Raw genomic sequence first — 24,562 nt, forward strand, 5'->3', positions numbered from 1 at the left:
CCGAGGCTCCGCGCATAGACGAGAGCCGCTGTTTCCAATTCACCATTGCTAACAGCCATTTCATTTAGGTCATTTCTAGTTTTCATTATTTATACAATGACTGAGGATGGATTCCGAACGACTTGACATGTCCGTGAAAGACCTGGGATTTGGGATTTATCACCGCAAACAATGAATCGTTTTTTCAATCCCATCAAAGACCAAACCAGACGGGTGCATTTTTAAATATATAGGGCGCCTACAGACACAGTGTACATATTTTCAAAAAGGATGACTGCACTCTGAACGGAGTCCGCATATTGGCCTACAGTTGAATATGGAAGCGGATGGGTTATCACTGAAAGTATAAAATCACAGGAGACTAGAATGGTCGAAAAAAGGCGTCTCTTTTTTTGATGGAGAATCCAACAAGCAGAGCAAGACCCACAATAAAAGCGTGATGTTCTGTAATATGAACACCGTTATTTTCAGAATTGAGATGCGTTTACCAGTGATAGGATCCAGTTGATGACACCGAGAAATAAGTATTTGAAAACAGAAAAGATTGTCAGAATTGGAATTTACCCATTTGTTCTATTCTGTCAGTGTGATGGGAATTTATTGCTGAACATTGGGAGAGCTTTATGGAAAACCCGAAGACATGACATGCACACGAAAAAAGAGGAAACGATCCTTTTTGTTCTTTAAAACCTGTGTTTATTTAAGAAGTCTGCAACAGGCTTAATTGACGGGGGAGCCGTGCAAAATTAAAAGTATATGTGCATTAAGATCTGATTCTACTGAGGTGACAATACCCTGTATAAATTATGTTTTCAGTCATTTAATTGTGAAGGATGTCGACATTCATTGTGGATTATATTTGGAATTTATGCTCGTTTTGTTGACCCCTCTATGCCATTTACTGTTGCTTTACAATGATCTTTGAATCATTTTATATTTAATGTGGACTGCAACAAGCGGCCTAGAATAAAATCCCAAGCCTTTGTCTCGAGGACAAGCATAATAAATAAGGTAAGATTTCCTTTCACCTTCCTATGTCATTTTTTTGTTATTACTTCTAGGCCCCAAGTAGCCTTATTTTTTTCCCCTCTGGTACCTGGTTAATTCGTTAACGTGTGTGAAACCCATTTTTTGGGGCTACAACATAGCCTATTTCTGTTATGATTCATGCAGCCCCATGACGCATGCCATAGACAAACTGTACATGTAGGCCCGTAATATCATCTGGTTATTATAGTCGACACACACCACTGCAGATTTAAGTGCCATTTGTGTGATCTATGCCCTATGGTAAATTACAACAGGGAACCGCATTATGGACACGAGGCTATAACAATCGGTAGCTATATTATTCACTGGGCGAATTTCCGTTATGACAGCATCGATACAGGTCTACCCATTTGCGAATGCGATGCAACTGGGGTGTTGGGGTCTCGTCATCAGCCCTCGTTGATGAATTATTATCAACATCATCTGTTCATGAATTCTGAAAGGATCGGATCAAGTTGAATGCTTCAAATGACCCAGTCTACCATAGGCTCTAGGCCTATTCGCAATTGTTCATGCATTTACTTAACTTCAAACATGACGTGTCAAGCCCACCACTAAACCTATTGTATTTTCCCTAGCCCCGGATGTATTTATTCATATTCTAATACCGTTGTTTATAATTGCATTCGGTCGGTGTTGAACAGTGTCAGAGTGATTCCGGCTCCTTTGGTTGGTGAATTCCGCGTCGCCTCCTCCCACCGCGACCATGGCAGCGGTACTCTATTGCTGTTGCTATCCAGTTCTTGACAATGGCTCAGCTACCAACAACCCACTCCAATTTCTCCAGGCCCCTCCCTTCATGATGTATAGCCTTTCGGTATTCCTGTGAAGCTCTTATATCCCTATAGCCAGTATATTAATTTTGCAATCAAAATTAAATAGGCCTACACATGATGATGTAATCTTACCTCATCAATATCTTTGTTTTTTTCCGATCGTTTGAACTCTTTTTCCACTCACATCTTTCTGTACATTAATAATCTATTCTTCATATGCCTATTTATTTTATACCTTTTTGGCCTCCAGGCATAAGCAACATAAGCGGGCAAAATGAGTAGAATTGCAAGAAATGTGTTATAAAATTGCTAAATGCTCTCTCCGCCCAATGGCAAAATGGGTAGAACTGCAGAAAACTTGCTTTAAAACAGCAAAAATGTCTCCGTGCCCCAAGGCAAAATTTGTAGAATTGCAGGAAATGAACTTTAAAACTTTCTGCTGTCAAGATTTGGCCTGCTTGTTAGCATTCCCCCAAACCAAATATTGCTTAGGGCCTCCAAAAGACTAGAGCCGGCCCTGACTATAGGGCTTCTACAAACTGTTCTCATGCTCTAGCCACCAAGGTTCATGCCACATAGACTAATAAAGTCACATGAAATGTAATAGACCAGAGCCTTATATTTGGATTATAGATTCTTTATCTCAATATAAGGCTCTGGAATAGCCTAATTCATTCTAAATAACTTAGGCCTAAAGTGTAATGAGGTGATTGAATAGGAGACACCAATAGTGTATGCTACAATTTAAAAAATGATGATTCTAATAATTTACCAATTATTAGCCTATGACAGGTGTGTGTTTCTGCTGTGATTCTGCTATTGACACAGACAAGTGACACTCAACCACATACTTCATCTAGCTATTGTTAATCTACTAACTCAACATATCAGGTGCCACCCAGGGCTGTCCCCAGGCATAAGCGACATAAGCAGTAACAGGGCCCCCGGTCGCTTGTTGGAATCTATAGTATTCCACAAATGTAACCATGGGGAATGGTAAAATAGAAGACATTATGTCTACATGACCATAGTATTACATCATGTGAACAGAGTCAAATGATACCACAGTCCCTTTCTATAGCTAGCAATACAAAACTGTGACATTACTTTGGTTTAAAAATGTCTCATGACTAATTAGGTAAGCCCCTGTTTATATCTGAAATATTGGATTTACTATAACAAATCAAAAATGGAAAAATATATGTTTCTGAGAGATTGGGAAATTAACAAGAATATAGGCCCCTATAGGTTTTTTTTTTAAATTTGCCATTTGAAATTGGTTTAAAGGTACACTACTGGTCAAAAGTTTTAGAACACCTATTCATTCAAGGGGTTTTCTTTATTTGTACAATGTTATAGTGAAGACATCAAAACTATGAAATAACACATATGGAATCATGTAGTAACCAAAGAAGTGTTAAACAAATCAAAATATGTTTTATATTTGGGATTCTTCAAATAGCCACCCTTTGCCTTGATGACAGCTTTGCACAATCTTGGCATTCTCTCGATCAGCTTCTCTCAATCAGGAATGCTTTTCCAACAGTCTTGAAGGAGTTCCCACATATGCTGAGGACTTGTTGGCTGCTTTTCCTTAACTCTGCGGTCTGACTCATCCCAAACCATCTCAATTGGGTTGAGGTCTGGTGATTGTGGAGATCAGGTCATCTGATGCAGCACTCCATCACTCTCCTTCTTGGTAAAAGAGCCCTTACACATCCTGGAGGTGTGTTGGGTTGTTGTCCTATTGAAAAACAAATGATAGTCCCATTAAGCACAAACCAGATGGGATGGTGTATCGATGCAGAATGCTGTGATAGCCATGCTGGTTAAGTGTGCCTTTGAATTCTAAATAAATCACAGATAGTGTCACCAGCAAAGCATCCCCACACCATAACTGCTCCTCCTCCATGCTTTACAGTGGGAAATACACATGCAGAGACCATCCGGTTGGAACTAAAAATCTCAAATTTGGACTCCAAACCAAAGGACAAATTTCCATCGGTCTAATGTCCATTGCTCATGTTTCTTGGCCCAAGCAAGTCTCTTCTTCTTATTGATATCCTTTAGTAGTGGTTTCTTTGCAGCAAGTCGACCGTGAATGGTTGATTCACTCAGTCTCCTCTGAACAGTTGATGTTGAGGTGTGTCTGTTACTTGAACTCTGTGAAGCATTTATTTGGGCTGAAATTTCTGTGGCTGGTAACTCAAATTAACGTATTCTCTGCAGCAGAGGTAACTCTGGGTCTTCCATTCCTTTGGCGGTCCTGATGAGAGCCAGTTTCATCATAGCGCTTGATGGTTTTTGCGACTGCAGTTTGAAACTTTCAAAGTTCTTGACATTTTCCGGGTTGACTGGCCCTTCATGTCTTAAAGTAATGATGGACTGTCGTTTCTCTTTGCTTATTTGAGCTGTTCTTGCCATAATATGGACTTGGTCTTTTACCAAATAAGTCTATCGTCTGTATACCTGTATACCTTGTCACAACACAACTGATTGGCTCAAATGCATTAAGAAGGAAAGACATTCCACAAATTAACTTTTAACAAGGCACACCTGTTAATTGAAATGCATTCCAGGTGACTACCTCATGAAGCTGGTTGAGAGAATGCCAAGAGAGTGCAAAGCTGTCATCAAGGCAAAGGGTGGCTATTTGAAGAATCTCAAATATAAAATATATTTTGATTTGTTTAACACTTTTTTGTTTACTACATGATTCCATATGTGTTATTTAATAGTGTTGATATCTTCACTATTATTCTACAATGGTAAATAGTAATAACAAAAAGTAAAAATAAAGAAAAACCCTTGAATGAGTAGGTGTTCTAAAACTTTTGACCAGTAGTGTACATTTATGTATTTCAGCTCTTATTCATTAATATAAGCATTATTATTCAATAATATGGGTGTTATTTTAAATGAAGGAAAACTGGGTTCATCGGGGACCACTGGGTTATTATGAGTAACTGTGTTAGCACTTTATAATAACTTGAATTAGTACGCCATCATAAATACTCAGGTACGCTTAGAAATGTTTTAGAAATTATTCAAAATGTGTAGAATAATTTTACTCTACGTATAAATAATTGTTTACTAAGAAAATGATTCTGAAGTGTAATCATACACTTTGAGAACTAACTATGGGTGCACTAATAACTGAAAACAGTTTATTATGTGATACCTTCATTGGCTTTCTCATATGGTATGCACTCCCCAGAAAAAACGAAACCATAGCTATTCTCCATCTGAAACTATCAATGCCCCCACCATTCATCACAATAGTTCATATAGTCTTACAGACAGACAGACAGACAGACAGACAGACAGACAGACAGACAGACAGACAGACAGACACACACACACACACAGACACACATACAGACACACACACACAGAATAACACAGCACAAGGCAGAATGGTCCTGTAGCCTAGCAACAAGCGGCTGTAATTACTGTGACAGAAATACATTAGTATGCCTGCGGTGAAACAATGGTTTTAAGCCCTTCTCTCTCCTGTAGGACTCACATACTCCATAATCATCACCTGTGCATTCCCTGATCACTTCCGAAGGTTTCATCAATACAAATGATGGTGGTGGAGGGGTCAATACCGATTGACTCCCATCACACACACACACCCACTCATACACAAGAGAGCACAGACACCTACACATTCACACCACTGAGCTATCAGACATACTGTACATCTAAAGTGTTACTGTTCAACCTCTTTTGGAAATGCCCGGTCAGTGGTCCCCAAAGTGACTGCACCAATGAGGCTTCATCAAGCAAATGCTATCTCAACTTCACAAGTGATTTGTTTTCCCCCATCTCCTTCACACACACATACACACACACACACACACACAGAAAACCCCCTCTCTGCACACACGGTCTCTCTCTCTCTCTCTCTCTCTCTCTCTCACACACACACACACACACACACACACACACACACACACACACACACACACACACACACACACACACACACACTACAGACACACACACACAAATACACATACATACACACACACACACACACACACACACACACACACACACACACACACACACACACACACACACACACACACACACACACACACACACACACACACACACACACACACACACACACACACACACACACACACACACACACACACACACAGAAAACCCCCTCTCTGCACACACGGTCTCTCTCTCTCTCTCTCTCTCTCTCCCTCTCTCTCTCTCTCTCTCTCTCTCTCTCTCTCTCTCTCTCTCTCACACACACTCACACACACACACACACACACACAAATAATGTAAGGTGTTGTAGCCTAGCAACAAGCGGGGTAATTACCGTGACAGACTAGTTGCTGGCATGCCATGTAGCGTGTGGAGAAAACAGCTGATATGATTGGTGTTGAGGGGGAAGGAGAAGATGTTCCACAGCATGCTACAGCAGATGCCTATGTGAGCCCTGTTTCGCCCCTTGTAGAAACAATTGATTGATTCCATGGGACAAATGATTTGTGTAATTCCGAGGATGATGACTTGAACATCTCCCTCCACTATTATGACATTTGATTCTGTATTACAGGCCTTGTATAATGCGCGAAGATAGGGGCTATAATACAATGTATTAATGTTGTAAACAACTACAGTCAGAACTTTATTTTGGGGTAAAGGATGGGGAAGGTGGGACAGACTTGGACATAAAGATGGAAAATGAGTTAAAGGAATAGTTCAGGATACCATTTGTATGTCTCTGCGTCCAGTATGAAGGAAGTTAGAGGTAGTTTTGCGAGCCAATTCTAACTAGCGTTAGCTTAGTGAAAAATAATAATAATTGTATCTACGGGTCCATCTGACTCTGGGGAAGTAGATAAAGGGGTTCATTGTCAAAATCCCAAACTATCCCGTAAAGAGTTTACTGAAATAGAATAACATACCTTATTATTACGATGTACTACATACAGTGGGGTCCAGAATTATTGGATCCCTTGATAAGGATGAGCAAAAAATACTGTATAAAATAAATAATTCAAATACTGGGCTAAATTGTATGCTCATTTGTTAAACAAGTAATACAAAAAATATATAAAAAAGATATGGGTCAAAATGATTGGATCCCCTGTTTTCAATACTCCAGAACCATATAATTACATTTGCATCTTAGTCTTTTTTTTTTTTTTAGCAGACACTCTTATCCAGATCAAATTAGTGCATTCATCTTAAACTAGCTGAGACATAAGGCAGATGTATTATTTAAGATACTCTTTGAAGAGGTAGGTTTTCAGACATTTTCGTAGGATGGGCATGTACAGTGCTGTCCTAGCATCAGGGGAAAGCTGGTTCCACTATTGGGGTGCCAGGACAGAGGAGAGCTTTGACCACTGCTTCCGTAGGGGTGGGACAGCCAAGAGACCAGAGGTGGCAGAACAGAGCGCTCGGGTTTGGATGTAGGGTTTGAGCATAGCCTGAAGGTAGAGCAGGGCAGTTCCCTTTGCTGCTCCATAGGCAGGTCTTGTAGTGGATGCCCACTTCGACTGGAAGCCAGTGGAGAGTATGGAGGCTTGGGGTGAAGAGAGAACTTGGGAGGTTGAACACTAGATGGGCTGCAGTGTTCTGGATAAGTTGTAGGTGTTAGATGGCACAAGCGGGGAGTCCAGCCAGCAGAGAGTTGCAGTAGTCCAGAAGGGATATGACGAGTGACTGGATTAGGACCTGCGCCGCTTCCTGTGTGAGGAAAAATTGTACTCTATGGATGTTGTAGAGCATGAACCTGCGAGTCACTGCTTTGATGTTTGCAGAGATTACAGGGTTACGCCAAGGTCTTTTGCATTCTGGGAGGGGGACACCGTAGAGTTTTCAAATGTGATGGAGAGGTCTTGGGAGGAAGAGCAGCTCCGTCTTGATGAGGTTGAGCTTGAGGTGGCGGGCTGACAGACACGCGGAGATAGTATCTGCCAGGCACGCAGAGATGCGTGTTGCCACCTGGGTGTCAGAAGGGGGGAATGAGAAAAGCAGATGAGTGTCATCCGCATAGCAATGATAGAAGAGACCATGAGAGGATATGACAGAGCCGAGTGACTTAGTGTATGGAGAAAAGACGAGAGGACCTAGAACTGAGCCCTGGGGGACACCAGTAGTGAGAGCACATGGTGCAAACACAGATCCTCTCCGCGCCACCTGGTAAGGAGCACATGCCAAGTAGGATGCAATCCAGGAGTGTGCAGAGCATGAGACGCACAATCCTGAGAGGGTGAAGAGGAGGGTCTGGTAATTCACAGTGTCAAAGGCAGCAGATAGATCGAGGAGGATGAGAACAGCAGAGAGAGAGTCAGCTTTGGCACAGAGAAGAGCAGTCTCATTTGAGTGACACGTCTTGAAGTCTGACTGATTAGTGTCAAGAAGATCGTTCTGAGAGAGATAACGAGAGAGTTGGATAGGGATATAAGGACATAAAGGATCTGGAAAGATTCTGAATGGAGGAATGGTCTAAGATCCCTCCCAATGTGTTCTTTAATGTCATAAAACATTTTAGAATAGGCTCAGTGTCATTATCCTCGCAGGGGGAGGGTGCTGGAGTATTGAAAACAGATGATCCAATCATTTTGATCAATATCTTTTCTATATTTTGTATTACTTGTTGAACAGAACCTCTTTCTCTGAGCAATTGTATTAGTATAAAATAATATAATTGTTCTATTTTTTGGTAGCATACAACATAGCTCAGTATTTGTATTATTAATTTTATACAGTCTTTTGTCCTCATCTTTATTAAGGGATCGTTAGCTGACATGGTCTAGTTGATCTGGAGATTTCTGAATAGTTATAAATAGCTCTCTTAAAACAGGGGTTCCCAAACTTTTTCATTCGGGGCCCCCCTTTCCAGCATTGGGAAACATCACGCGCCACGTCTATTTCTATGGGCACCATCACTGTTCATCACTGTTCAGAGAATTTTGCAGGTTTAAAGCTTATTTCTTGCAATTCTACACATTTTGTCAGGGTGCAAAGAACATTTTTCAGTTTTAAAGCAAATTTTCTTGCAATTCTATAAATTTAGGGGTGTCCTTGTCTCATCGCGCACCAGCGACTCCTGTGGCGGGCTGGGCGCAGTGTACGCTAGCCAAGGTGGCCAGGTGCACGGTGTTTCCTCCGGCGCATTGGTGCGGCTGGCTTCCGGGTTGGATGTGCGCTGTGTTAAAGAAGCAGCTGGTTGGTTGTGTATCGGAGGACGCATGACTTTCAACCTTCGTCTCTCCCGAGCCCGTACGGGAGTTGTAGCGATGAGACAAGATAGTAGCTACTACACAATTGGATACTACGAAATTGGGGAGAAAAAGGGGGTCAAATTCAAAAAAAAAAAAAAAAAAAGTTAGCTGACATGCTAGTTGATCTGGACATTTCTGACAAATTATAAACAGCTCTCTGCAATGACTGACATGACAAGAGGAACTGATGATGCACTATCCAATTTCAAAATTGCACCTTGTGCATTCTACTATTATAACTTTTAAGAGTAAATTGAAAGCCAGCGTGAGTTAGTATTATTTATTTTGGGGGGGAGGGGGGACCCATGGGCCCCAGAGTTTGGGAACCACTGTGCTGAACCACTGACATAAATACAAATGTAAAAAATGCTGCTGGAATATCTTCCATATTTTTTTGTATTAAATGAGCATACAATTTAGCTCAGTATTTGTATTATTTATTTGATATCGTATTTTTTGCTCATCCTTATCAAGGGATCCAATCATTCTGGAACCCGCTGTATGTAAACTGGGGCTACTAGGGCTAATCATCTACATATAGGTAGTTAACACTTCATACTCTTACCTAACTCCATATTGGCCTAGCACGATATTGACAGTTAGGTAATCATTGCATATCATAACCACTACTTCCTGGAAATTATGACATTTTACAAAACAACTGCTGCAGTCCAGCTAGGCCAATGCTGGAATCATAAAAGCATTGCATTTTACTATTAGAAAAGCCAAGAGACACACACCTCTCATATTAACCTTATACAGTATACTCCCTGCAAACGCTTACACTGTATTATTCCACACTGATGTCAGACATGGAAGTCCATCCAAACATTTAATGCTTGCTGTTCTTACTTCCTGTTTACAGGAGCTGAAGCTGTGAGAAGAAGAGGCACGAGAGGTAGAGCTACAGGAAACAAGGGGCTTAGTGAAAAATGGGGCAATGCGGACTGAAGCGCTCCGGTTCCATGTGAGATCAAAAGGAGAGGCAACCACGAGGACGAACAAAAGGGCAGCTGGAGGAGGAGGCGGAGGAGGAGAGGGAGAAGGAGGAGTGGATTTCAGGAGAGAAGAGGGCATAACCTGGGAGACAAAGGGATGGCCAATGGCAACGAGACCAGTGAGGGGCTCGGCGGTCCCCTGGCGGCGGTGGTGGCCACAACGGGAGGGATGGCAGTCGGGGGCCCATCGTCAGCTGTGTCCACCTACATCAAACTGGTCCTACTGGGGCTAATCATCTGCATCAGCCTGGTGGGGAACCTGGTGGTGTCTCTGCTGGTCCTCAGGGACCGGGCCCTGCACAAGGCCCCCTACTACTTCCTGCTGGATCTGTGCCTGGCCGACACCATCCGCTCGGCCGTCTGCTTCCCCTTCGTGCTGGTGTCCATCAAGAACGGCTCGGCCTGGACCTACAGCGTGCTCAGCTGCAAGGTGGTGGCCTTCATGGCCGTGCTCTTCTGCTTCCATGCCGCCTTCATGCTGTTTTGCATCAGCGTGACGCGCTACATGGCCATCGCCCACCACCGCTTCTACTCCAAGCGCATGACCTTCTGGACGTGCGTGGCGGTGGTGTGCATGGTGTGGACGCTGTCAGTGGCCATGGCCTTCCCACCCGTCTTCGATGTGGGCACCTACAAGTTCATCCGCGAGGAGGATCAGTGCATCTTCGAGCACCGCTACTTCAAGGCAAACGACACACTGGGCTTTATGCTGATGCTGGCTGTGCTGATCCTGGCCACGCACGTGGTCTACATGAAACTGCTGCTCTTCGAGTACAAGCACCGCAAGATGAAGCCCGTCCAGATGGTGCCAGCTATTAGCCAAAACTGGACCTTCCATGGGCCTGGCGCCACCGGCCAGGCGGCAGCCAACTGGATCGCAGGCTTTGGTCGGGGCCCCATGCCGCCCACCCTGTTGGGCATCCGGCAGAACTTGCACAACCAGAACCGGCGCCTGTTGGGCATGGAGGAGTTCAAGGCGGAGAAGCAGCTCGGCAGGATGTTCTATGTGATCACCCTGTTGTTCCTGGTGCTGTGGTCACCCTACATAGTGGCCTGCTACTGGCGGGTGTTTGTTAAGGCCTGCACCATACCGCACCGGTACCTCTCCACCACCGTATGGATGAGCTTTGCCCAGGCAGGGGTAAACCCCATTGTCTGCTTCTTCCTCAACAAGGACCTGAAGAAGGGGCTCCTGGCACACCTGCCAGCCAGCTGTAGGACTAAACCTCATCTGCCCCGAGAGCCTTATCGCGTCATGTGAGGGGGACGGTGGGCGGTCGTTACCTGGGGGGGGGGGGGGGGGGGGGGGGGGGGGGGTTGACTGAGGGGCCATTTGAGTTGTTGTGGCCTTTGATTCAGTGCAAGATGATTTAAAAGGGGTGGGTGTCAGTCTGGAACTGTTGAGGAGGTTAACATTTCAGAATTCCATTCACCTCCATGTGATGTATCTGGGTTTCTCCTTGTCAGAGGAGAGCAGAGGTATTTCAAGCTCATTTGGGATGTTCTAAATTGTTTTTCTAAAGTCTTATTGGGGGATTATTACCCACAGTAACAGGCATGTGGTTGCTGCAGTGTAGAAACCATGAAACCAATTGTTGGTCTAAAATTATTATAGAAAGAATGTATGATTTCCACATTTTATTATCAAACCAAAAACACCTTTGACTTCAGTTTATAGATTTGGATTAATTTTTAGATCAGTTACATTAAACTGCTAACTGCCATTTTTTAAATATTTTTTTTATATAAATGGCCTTCTCCACACAGAAAGAATAGGAGACTGAACCAACAACAAAAGTGTCCATCTCAGATGCATGTATGTATTCTTACTTTTAATGTGGAACAAGTATGAAACTGCTTCCTTCAACTGCTTGAATCAAAGGCATCAGTAACACAGTTAAACATATAAAACAGCATATTCAGGCACTCTCACGGGTTTATGTGGTGTTTCTCAGATGAATTATTAGGTTTATTTATTTGTCCACCTTGAGATCTACATTCATTTTGATGATTTGAACAACTAATACCCTTGAAAGAAAACATGCAAGATTTAGTGAAGTCGACGGAAGTAGAAACTGACAAGAGGCTATCATAGAAAGTCAGCAAGAGTTGTTTTGGCATGGTCATACGTTACAAAAATGTGCAAGTAACATTCTCATTTGGTCTAACGAGCACCTCAAATCAGCGAACAATATGAGATGGGAAAAAACACGTGTTAACAAGAGCTGCTGTGGAGAAAAGTTTGATCTTGTGTTCATTAGCGTTGAACAGAAAGGAGCAGATACTAATTGTGAAGTGTTAATAGTCAGACAGAATTATGAAGTGCATGTTTAGGTGATATTTGTGTCATCCCATGATTCCTGAGGATAACTTAAACAAAACAATGCCCCAATCAAGGACAAACTATGAGAATCTGAGTCCATTTTATAACAGAAAGCCAATGATACATTGACAGAAAATGCGCAGTGCTCTTTCTAAATTCCTGTTGCTGCAGTTGGTATTGTTACAGATGATTGAACACCTTGGAAATCTCGCAAATTGTTTAAAAAGACAGTTGATAGTAATGTTCATAAAAGCTAAATCAGAATGTTTATATCTTCAGATAGGGATAAAGTTATTTATATTTGATGACATCATCACTTCACACGAAGGTCTTGGAAGGGGGGGGGGGGGGGGGACATGCCCATTTCTGTTTTTGCACATTGGAGTATGATAAATCTTAACATGATTTAGAATTGAACCAGAGTGCTAGCCAGGTGTAGGCCAGGACACAGAGAATGTCATATTTTAAGTGAATGTCAAGGAGAGGTTTGGAACGTGATACTATCCCTTTGTGGGTACAACTGTACGTTTCTTTTGGTTTTCTAATTGTCTACTGTTGTCTGCAAACAATAACAATGACACAAACTAACAATAACAGTGAAAAAGCAACATAACTTTGAATTGTTATTTCTATTATCTGGGTTATGGCCTTACTCTGTAAAAGAAAAAGAAAAAAAGGTTTGTTTCTAACCAATGCAAGGAAGAGTTGACAGCTGTATGCCTCTATGTGTTGAAGTAATAAACATCAAGGGATTATTCCAACTAATGGGGAAACACAACACTGTGGAATTAATGACTTTCGGTGGGAACGCAACTCTCCCCCTCGCAACCTAAAAGTAAAAGCTCCTGTCAAAAACTTTAACAAGGATGGTATTAGAGAAAAAACACTTGCCAAATTGTAACACTGGAGTGTACAAAGGACAGAGGAAACTTTAATCCAAAACGGACAATTAATGGAATTAACAAAAGCCCTTCCTGGATTATTGTGGATTTCTTTCAGAATTTTTGTTGTTGTTTCTTCTCTTATCAGTGGGAGGGGATGAGTCTGGTGTTGTGTATTGATCTGTGAAAACAAGGAATGAAAAAAGATGTGTGCATTTTGGGGTTGGTTGGTGTTGGGGGGGAAGGAGGGAGACCGGGAGTGATTTTTTGATAAGCAGAAATGCCTGACAGTGCTTTTTTTGTTGCTTCAGGCACACTACCTTTTGTAAATTAACTGTGACCTCTGTACTATTTAATGTGTATTATATGGACCATGGACTAACTTGGAATTGAAGGCGGGCGGGGAGGGGAGGGTCCCGGTCATCATATTTTTACCATGCATGTGTGTGTGAGTGTTTCTGTACGTAAGTATGATGGTGTGTATGTTTAGAGGCTAGACTAGAGGGATGAAAACCAAGGATATTTGGGGAATAGGAATGGCCAGAAACACGTTGCATTTTGAAAAATGTCAGTCCTGCAAATGCTTATTCGAGTATTTTTCACCCTCAGCCTGTTCCTGACACAGATAATTGAATGTGCTAAAACCAATGAGGTTCATTCAAAAACCTGATGCAACGAGTGTGTCTTCTTAAACCATTGAATTGCACATTTTTTACACGTGCAGTTCCTCTAAATTGGACTACAGAGCCTTCTGTCTGAATGGGGATTATGTTATTGCTTGTATGGGAATATAAAGGTTGAAGACAGTTTGAGATTGTCTTGGGGTGAGTGGTTCTATCCACACAGACACTATGATTATTGCACTCTTATTCATTTCCAATGTGTCTCAGTGAAAGGAATAACATCATATAAAATAATGTTATACATGATTTTTGTTTGGTTTGAATACACTGCATTTTGTTAGTCATAGAACTGATTCAATTTCTATCTCTTCTGTAGTGTTTGGGCTTTGTAAAAGCCCAAAGCCATCCAAAAGCCAATTTGACTTCTGAATATTTAATTGAATGTTTCATCTAAGTTCATGGATTTTACAGTGTAGCTGTAGTTATTATGACCCTGTATGTGGAGAGACTACATGCATACTTATGTTGTGAATTTAAAATAAGACATTTCACATGTGTGCATCCACAGTGTTATTATACATGAAATCTATGAAAATACAGAATCATAAGAATAGTCTCTGGATAGTAGAACAAATCCTGAATTTCAGAACTTAAACACTTTTTTTAACTTTACCCTTTAAACTGGACCCCAAAATGTCAAAGCTCACAGAACAATCTGCAGATGAATATAAAACGTAAAATATAAGAGGAGGTTTGAAGGATACCTATATAAAAGTCTTTAAACCCCTAAATATTATGGAAGCAGCAAGTCAGAGTGTGTGATTTCCATTTCTTTCTTGTATTATTTAAAAAGAAAATGGTTGAGCTGTTAAGCATGTCTCTGGCCATTTAGGATTTTTGTTGTTGGTTTTTGTAATGAAAAATAAATTTCCTTTGAAACTATTGACAGATTGCAATTACTAAATGTAACACATTCCTTATGTGCAGATATGGACACAAGATGTAAAAGTAAGGAGCAAGTACAACATTTTATTCTATGCCTTGAATTCAAAGACAAGACACACAAATTTACAACCAGTCGTCAAGACTAACGTCACATTAATTTGAATATTGATTGAGGGCATAAAACATTCTCAGCTAGAGTATGTTGCTCCTCACCTGGGATAGTAATGCTAACACTTATTTTGTGTATTGCACTCATAATGTTTTTTAGCCCACGCAACAGAAAGAGGACATAACCCCGCAACAAAAGTATGAGTTCACAGGGTTCATACGGTCTTCCTTTTCCATGCCTTGTTATCCATATTTAAGGTCACCAAGTTGTCAAGAGTTTACAAAACCCCAGATTAGCATACATTTTGACATTTAATCTGTCTTTTAGATGATCAGCACTTGTGGGTAGAAAGAAGCTCATGATCAGTTCGCAGATCCATAATATTATAAACTATGTTTCAACTTTTGATGTCATCTTTCCTTTATACAGTGCCTTGCGAAAGTATTCGGCCCCCTTGAACTTTGCGACCTTTTGCCACATTTCAGGCTTCAAACATCAAGCAAAATTATTCAGCCCCTTTACTTTCAGTGCAGCAAACTCTCTCCAGAAGTTCAGTGAGGATCTCTGAATGATCCAATGTTGACCTAAATGACTAATGATGATAAATACAATCCCCCTGTGTGTAATCAAGTCTCCGTATAAATGCACCTGCACTGTGATAGTCTCAGAAGTCCGTTAAAAGCGCAGAGAGCATCATGAAGAACAAGGAACACACCAGGCAGGTCCGAGATACTGTTGTGAAGAAGTTTAAAGCCGGATTTGGATACAAAAAGATTTCCCAAGCTTTAAACATCCCAAGGAGCACTGTGCAAGCGATAATATTGAAATGGAAGGAGTATCAGACCACTGCAAATCTACCAAGACCTGGGCGTCCCTCTAAACTTTCAGCTCATACAAGGAGAAGACTGATCAGAGATGCAGCCAAGAGGCCCATGATCACTCTGGATGAACTGCAGAGATCTACAGCTGAGGTGGGAGACTCTGTCCATAGGACAACAATCAGTCGTATATTGCACAAATCTGGCCTTTATGGAAGAGTGGCAAGAAGAAAGCCATTTCTTAAAGATATCCATAAAAAGTGTTGTTTAAAGTTTGCCACAAGCCACCTGGGAGACACACCAAACATGTGGAAGAAGGTGCTCTAGTCAGATGAAACCAAAATTGAACTTTTTGGCAACAATGCAAAACGTTATGTTTGGCGTAAAAGCAACAGAGCTGAACACACCATCCCCACTGTCAAACATGGTGGTGGCAGCATCATGGTTTGGGCCTGCTTTTCTTCAGCAGGGACAGGGAAGATGGTTAAAATTGATGGGAAGATGGATGGAGCCAAATACAGGACCATTCTGGAAGAAAACCTGATGGAGTCTGCAAAAGACCTGAGACTGGGACAGAGATTTGTCTTCCAACAAGACAATGATCCAAAACATAAAGCAAAATCTACAATGGAATGGTTCAAAAATAAACATATCCAGGTGTTAGAATGGCCAAGTCAAAGTCCAGACCTGAATCCAATCGAGAATCTGTTCAAAGAACTGAAAACTGCTGTTCACAAATGCTCTCCATCCAACCTCACTGAGCTCGAGCTGTTTTGCAAGGAGGAATGGGAAAACATTTCAGTCTCTCGATGTGCAAAACTGATAGAGACATACCCCAAGAGACTTACAGCTGTAATCGCAGCAAAAGGTGGCGCTACAAAGTATTAACTTAAGGGGGCTGAATAATTTTGCACGCCCAATTTTTCAGTTTTTGATTTGTTAAAATGTTTTGAAATATCCAATAAATGTCGTTCCACTTCATGATTGTGTCCCACTTGTTGTTGATTCTTCACAAAAAAATTCAGTTTTATATCTTTATGTTTGAAGCCTGAAATGTGGCAAAAGGTCGCAAAGTTCAAGGGGGCCGAATACTTTCGCAAGGCACTGTACCTACTTTTGGCATCAAACTTGGGAAGCTTCCCCTCAAATTAACTTACAACTGATGCTATCCCACATGCTTGAAATTAAATAGACATACCTGTACATAGTGGCGCAGCGGTCTAAGGCACTGCATCTCAGTGCAAGAGGAGTCCCTACAGTCCCTTGTTTGAATCCAGGCTGCATCACATCTGGCTATGATTGGGAGTCCCATAGGGCGGCACACAATTGGCCCAGCGTCGTCCAGGTTTGGCCGGGGTAGGCCATCATTGTAAATAAGAATTTGTTCTTAACTGACTTCCCTAGTTAAATAAAGGTTAAAATAATGTATATATTTTCTTCAATATGACCAAAGTATTAAACAAATCTAGATATTTCTAATGGTTCTTTAGAGAATGAATATTTGTCATACAGGTTGCTCATCATTGTTGATGAGCAATCTGAAAACTACTCTCTAGTCAGTCCATTCATATAATCAAATCCCTGTTCTTGCACATGCCTGTTCCGGACAGGGGCAATCTGGGTGCTTTGGTTTATTCTCCATTTCCATCTCTGATCCTCCATAAATCCAGCCAATTCAATAAGGGTCCCAGGCATGCCCTCTCACCCAGCAGACACCTAGCCTAATGCAGCCCCCCATGGGTGTCCTGCTGCCCCAGGTTCTGCTGCAGACATCTGAATTCCTAAGTAAAGCTAATGCTAACCAGAGCCAACTGCCTGACCAGAAGATTCTGAGGACTGAGATATGATAGTCCATGATAGCTAACAGGGAGCAGCCTCGTTGCATTTTGAAAAATGTCAGTCCTGCAAATGCTTATTCGAGTATTTTTCACCCTCAGCCTGTTCCTGACACAGATAATCGAATGTGCTAAAACCAATGAGGTTCATTCAAAAACCTGATGCAACGAGTGTGTCTTCTTAAACCATTGAATTGCACATTTTTTACACGTGCAGTTCCTCTAAATTGAGAGGGAAAGGGAAAAGTTCCTCTACGTTGAGAGGGGAAGAGAAAAGGCCCTGTGCTGTGCTCACTGATGCCAGTTACTGCCTATACATCCTTGACTAAAAAGAGCTCCAGTACATATCCTTGAGCCAAGAGCGGAGGGAGCTGTGGCCTGGTGATTTCATCTGATAGAGTGGGAGGTGAAAACAGGCAGTGGAGGGACAGAGAGGGAGGAGTGTGTTGTGTGTGAGACATACATAGAGGGACAAGCACTACTCTTCACTGAAAGACAGATGGAAGATACAGGTATTGCTGTCTAAATGTTGATAGAACAAAATTACTGTCGACCAAGACATGTCATATTTTTGCCAATTGAGCTAGTGCTAATACTTATTGTCAGGACAACTATAAAAGGAAAGTAAACATTTTCAGTTATTGGTTATCACCAGTATAGAAATCATGCTACAGGTTTTTAGATATGTAAAATAATAATAATAAATGAGAACACCATTGCTTGATGTTGAGTTTAAAAACGTAAAATATCTACATTCTGACCAGATGAAAGCTATCCTTTATTGATGTCACTTGTTAAATCCACTTCAATCACTGTAGATGAAGGGGAACGTACAGGTTAAAGAAGGATTTAAGCCATGAGACAATTGAGACATGGATTGTGTGTGCCACTTAGAGGGTGAATGGGTAACACAAAATATTTAAGTACCTTTGAACAGCACCATATTATTGGGGGATTTGATGTGAAGTCATAGGAATGCAGCTGCACCATCTAGTGGTGTGGAGGTTGTACTCAAATTAATTGTAAAGGTTACATTTTGATTCAGCTACATTTACATTACACTTTTAGTGCTGCTATCACTCAAAATATTGTCCAGAAGAATAAATCAGATTAAAACTTTTATTTACAATGTTTTTGCTGGCTGTAAACCTTAAAAAATATTTTTGATACAAATGAACGTGAATTTAAAAAAAAGTTAAATATAAAGGACTAAGGAAAAAATAAAATAAAAAGGAACAGCTTTGTTTGGCCATCACATTACTACATGAACAATAATATTGACTTCCACACAAAGGACATTTCTCATCTGATTCACAAATAGGTTAAACCATGGACAGCTGTTTCATGGTGTGGCTTGTTGTGAAATTATACTGCAGCTCACAAACAACCAATTGAAGGACAACAAAACAGGAGTGTCAGGGGGGATTCATTCACATTTAAGAAAAAGTAGGCCAATTCAAAAAAAAAAAAAAAGAAAAAAGCACTGGGACAGTTTGGAGGTACACAAAATTCCAAAACATTATTTTAGGACAACATACAGCACTATCTACAAGAAGTGGGCAAGAATTGCAACTTAATCATTTTCTCAAGTCATTGAAAGCATATCAGTATAAAAGTACACCTTTTACACCTTATAATGTTTCTTTCCAACAATGAGGCTTAAAGCTCAATAAACTTGAGACAGGAAGAACTGCTAGTGAAAATGACTGGGCACCATAGAATTTGCAATGACTATGTTCCACTGAATTTATAGGTTGAGATTTTGAATTCTCAAACACTGACAAAATGTAGACTGACAAGTGCACAACAGATATGTAAGCGCCGAAGAAATTCTAAAATCCAGATGTGTAAAATGTATGTTTAAGCAGGTTCATTTAGGTCATATTGGCCATTGTTTTACTAAAATGGTTTACCAACATACTAGATACATTTGGGGACATTTAAAATTAAGTTTAAAAAAACAATAATATTACAAAAATGCATCATATCACTTTTGATATCACCCAACGCACCAACGAGGCTTAAAAGTTGATGAAAGTAAAAAAAGAAAATAAAAAAGTTGACAAATACAAATAAAGCCGTACAATTTTCATAACTCCCCGAAATATTACACAGTGTCTGTTCAAGCTTTGATGTTCCGTTTACAATCCATATCAGAAGAGATACTTCCGACATGTGTCAGATCCACACCGGCACTCCACCCGAATCCGCTTTTTGGGAGAGCTTGGGAGTCCCGCTAAACTGAAATTTGAGTCCATCCTTGTGCTCTCCGCATCGACTGGATCAACTGCAATGACAATGTCAAGAGTCAAATTCAGCCAAGACAGCACATCTGAGATATATGCATTATGGTTAGCTCACCTGCACCACATAATTGTCAAACTGCTTAACAAGCCAAATATGAAAATTGTTTTGCCCAAGCATCACACTCCAAGACTGAAAAGCTAAATAAAGTTTAATGTTGAAATGTCCAGTGTTCATTGAAATTGTATAACTCAATGTAATTAATGTGTTACTGTAGTACAACAAAAAAGGGTTTTCCCAATTGCACTCTCCTACCTAGCCCTGAAAGGACTGAGTTTAGGTAATATGACACATTTGGTGCCCACTCCCACCTTTATAGTTAGTGAAAGTAGCTAGCAAGTTACCTGCAATGCACACTAGCAGTGATGGGTGATGACAAAATGACAGAGCCTATTCATGTTCAATGAGCCAGGTGAAATGTGCAAAGCGAAGAGAGTGATGCAAAACAATTGAGAAAGCTGAACTCTATGCAAATCTCCAGCAATATTGCGTCACGATTACCAATAGAGGCTCACGATAGCTTCCAGCCGATGCTGTATTGGATGTTGATAAATTCACTACCTATCGTGCTGTGGGCTTGCTGCTCCAAAGAATCACCCACATGGTGATCAACTGTTGGAAAATCAAGTGACTTGTTGCTTTCGGTTGATATTAGTAACAGTAGCTGTACCTTTAATGTGTAAACTGTCATGTTGAGGTCATGCTAGTAGAGCCGGGACGAAACCAGAATCGCGATACTCATTAGTATCGTGGCAAGTAAACAAAACACGAAGCAGATTTACCTTTAGGAAAACAGCCATAATGTTGGAAACAAACATCATTATGTTGTCATCCAGAGTCCCATGTATGTATTTTCTAAGTTATAATACACTATATATGACATATAGCAGGTTTTTAAAGGACCAAAGCAATTGGTCTGCTTTGTGTTAACATTTTTGAAATGTAAAAAAATATATTTTTCCTAGTATCGTCACAGCCCTACATGTCAGGCAGTAAAACTTCACACTTACTTTGCATCTTGTAGTCAAAAGTGAGCTCTTCTCCTGCCCTGATGGGGCGTGTTGAAAATAAAGCTATCCTCGGGAGCCTCTCATCCAGGTTGTCTATAAACACGTTGTATACTTGCAGGTTGGGGTTGCACTGCAAAACAAAGAAGAGACAGCTTAAAAGGTCCATACTTTAAGGTTACATTACAGCAATTAATGCTTTATTTCAGAATAGCCTACTGCTTATAATACATTCATAAACACAATTCTATTCAGATTTTCATACAACTTTGAGAAAACATGCTCTATAATAGACAAATTTGCTGCACTTCATGCTGTTTGAGGAAGCATATTACAGTGCAATACTATAACATCCATGGGTTGAACCACTTCCATTCTGCGGTGTCTACGATGCGACTGCTTTCATTTGCACCTAGAATACTAAAATATACTACTACCAAAAAGGTACGACATGGTGCTTTGGCTACTCTGCAGGTATGCCTCAGGGTTTGAAAGGTGAACATATATGATAATTTGCCACTCACACTGTGGTTGACAAAGTGGGAGATGTTGCCATGGTGAGCAGCGTCCACTGTATAAACGTCCTCCACGTAGTCCAGGTCAAACAGGTAGGTGGCGCCCTGCCGGTCGTACAGGTGTCCTCTCTTCTCCGCCTCGTCCGATGTGATGATCTTGACAAACAGATGCACACACCACTTCAGAAACTGTTCACAAACAACCGTAATAGAAACACAGCACTAGCACAACGTTTGTCTAATGTTCTTTGTCCATTACTCCAATCCAATTTATACATTTTCATGACAGAATAGCTCATTCTGGTAAATGAGGTTGACATAGGCCAATACATATTACCCAAAGTATTGGCCAATACTTTATACTACTTACCTCTCCAACGTACTCCATGACAAAGGTGTTCTTTTTTATGTGCTGTAGTGCGCGCACGCCCCAGCCTCGGCCGTTCCCAGTCTTGAAGATGCACAGGTCGAATGGAATGCCCTTCTGGACCACTCGGTTGGGGCAGTCAGAATCGCAGCTGCAGCGGGTGTTACACTCGTAGATGGGCTCCCCGGCACGCACACGCACCTGGCCCTTGTCAGTGTAGGCCAGGCGGTGGAGGGAGGCCCCGGGGCAGCAGCCTCCGACCGGATCACTGAAGCAGTCCTTACACTCACAGCCAACGGCCATCTCATTGAGCACGATGCCCTCGCCCACCTTATAGGTGTTGATGTAGGTGAAGTCCCTGGGCGGGCCGTCCAGGTCCACCTCGTTCAGGACAAAGATGCGGCCTGGGTGGTTGCGTGTCTTGTTCAGGTCGGCCTCCCAGTGCTGGAGCCTCTGGCGGAGTTTGGCTTTCTGCACCAGGATCCAGGCTACGTCCTTGTCCAGCCGCTTGGGACAGGTGGTCCGTCTCTTTTGCCGCCTCAGCTCACGCTCCATGTCCTCATGGAACTGAGTCATCAGCTTCTTGCACTTGAGATTTTTGCGGGGCTCCCAAGTGTTGGCCGACTCAGGAAAGCCCTTCCATTTGACCAGGTACAACTCCTGCTCCTGATCAGATGACAAGAGAACACATGACTTAGATTGCGTATTAAGCCACAAAATAATTATATTGAACGTGGTACATTTTACAGTGAGGTCCAAAAGTATTGGGACAGCGACACATTTTTTGTTGTTGTTTTGGCTCTGTACTCCAGCACTTTGGATTTTAAATGATACAATGCCTATGAGGTTAAAGTGCAGACTGTCAGCTTTAATAGTAATTTTGGAGCCACTTTTATTGTAAATATGAATAGAGTATGTTTCAAAACACTTCTACATTAATGAATAGTTATTAATGAGTGAGAAAGTTAGAGGGATAAATATCATACACAACCCCCCCCCCCCCCCCCCCCCCCCCCCCCCCCCCAAAAAAAAGATGCTAACCTGTCCTGTTATTGGTAATTGTGAGAGGTTAGCATGTCTTGGGGTGCCTCTAACTTTCTCACAATTCATTCCGGATTGCCTGTACTACAAAATGGCACTACATTTTTTACCCTTCATTTCTATTGAGTACAAAATAATCAGTATCCATATGAAACCAAAAGTTAAAGGAACCACACCAACTGACAGTTGCAATGCTCGAGATAACTCTACGGAGGACTTGTCCCAGCCTTCATAGTCCCATTGTGAATTAATTCACTCACCTTAGACTTCTTGTAGTCACAGAGGTACTCAACCTCATAGTCATCGATGTTATGCTTGTTCACCTGTAGTTCTTTACAGTGGAGCCTTTCCCGGCGGCAGACAGCCTGCAGGTCGTCCAAAGACAGCTTGCAGGATACGCTGCAACCTGCAATGTTGTAATTGTAGCCACCATGTTTAGCTAGCTACGTTAGCTAATAGTTGCCAACTGAGTTGGGTTTAGAAGGCAACAAATGAACGAGACAATTAAATATACTCAGCTTAAACATATTCTTATTTGTTCTAATTTGGAATTGTGCAGGCTAACGGGTTATGTGAAACGCTTGCAAGACAGCTTGCAGACACTGCCAGACATTTCTAGCTAACTAGCTCCTCAACGAGGTCTGTGTTTTGGCGCGTTATGAAGTTCTCCGTTGTTTGCAAGTAGCTATGGCTGTCTGAAAACAGGTCCGATTTTCCTCGAATTTACGCTTTATAGTGCCATGCAGCTTACGATCATTTAGTTACTAGTTATTCGATATCCGTATGCATTCGTTTAGCTTTTAATTAAAACGTTATCCGCTACAATTTATTTTTTAAAAGACCACACAATCGAAGTGCGCAGATAGAGCTGCTTACTCAATGTCATTGTTATTGCTTTATCAATGCTAAATATTCCATGACAAGCGTGTATTAAAGGTCACAGAATTAAGTGTAACATTTGATCAGTTCAACCAGCCAAAATAACCTCAAAACACAACAAATATACACGTATTAACTTCCCACCCTCCTTACCGTTCAAATCTTCCGCCATGTTTTCCGCACCGCCAAAATGGAACAATCCTTCGATTGGGGTAAAGACTTTCGAGGAAGCAGCTGTTTCATGCTGTTGATTGGATGGAGCATATTCTAGCGGTGTTTCTATTGGAGCAGCAAAAAACTGTTCCTGCAAGCGAAGCTTTGTAAGGATGTAAGTATTTTTGCAAGGTGTGGAAAGAGAAGAATATGCATATTCTCCCTTTAATGTTCAGATAATATTGGTGAGAAAAATACATGTATATTCTTATTTATTAATTAAACAATTTGGAAAAATGTGTATCACTAAGAGGTCACAGTAGACACATTGTTTCAAAACGTGGCTCTTACTACATGCCTGGGGGAGTTACAGTAGCCAGCGTAAACTACTTCATATTTGTTTGACATTATATTTGACAATATGAGACCTACAGTACACTACATGGCCAAAAGTATGTGGACGCCTGCCCATCGAACAACAAATTCCAAAATCAAGGGCATTAATATGGAGTTGGTCCCCCCCTTTGCTGCTATAACAGCTTCCACTCTTCTGTGAAGGCTTTCCACTAAGATGCTGGAACATTGCTGCGGGGACTTGCTTCCATTCAGCCACAAGAGCATTAGTGAGCTCGGGCACTGATGTTGGGCGATTAGGCCTGGCTCGCAGTTG

General features: G+C 41.5%; 2 protein-coding genes across 2 annotated transcripts; one reads left to right on the top strand and one right to left on the bottom strand.

The window, feature by feature from the left end:
• On the top strand, positions 1-11,377 carry LOC110492275 (probable G-protein coupled receptor 173). Its single transcript, XM_021566457.2, has 2 exons — positions 1-1,011; positions 9,960-11,377. The coding sequence occupies exon 2, from the start codon at positions 10,190-10,192 to the stop codon at positions 11,351-11,353; it is 1,164 nt and encodes a 387-aa protein (XP_021422132.1). The 5' UTR covers positions 1-1,011; positions 9,960-10,189; the 3' UTR covers positions 11,354-11,377.
• A 7,354-nt stretch (positions 11,378-18,731) lies between these two features.
• On the bottom strand, positions 18,732-24,039 carry LOC110492276 (histone-lysine N-methyltransferase SUV39H1). The gene is made up of 6 exons (XM_021566458.2): positions 23,893-24,039; positions 23,121-23,266; positions 21,823-22,485; positions 21,462-21,608; positions 20,941-21,070; positions 18,732-19,913 (listed from the first exon to the last, which is right to left on the bottom strand). Exons 1-6 carry the CDS (start codon positions 23,909-23,911, stop codon positions 19,780-19,782), a joined length of 1,239 nt encoding a protein of 412 aa, XP_021422133.1. The 5' UTR covers positions 23,912-24,039; the 3' UTR covers positions 18,732-19,779.
• Positions 24,040-24,562: the final 523 nt, after the last annotated feature.

The sequence above is a fragment of the Oncorhynchus mykiss genome, chromosome 16 (genome assembly GCF_013265735.2).
Source record: "Oncorhynchus mykiss isolate Arlee chromosome 16, USDA_OmykA_1.1, whole genome shotgun sequence".
In the NCBI taxonomy this organism is placed as follows: domain Eukaryota; kingdom Metazoa; phylum Chordata; class Actinopteri; order Salmoniformes; family Salmonidae; genus Oncorhynchus; species Oncorhynchus mykiss.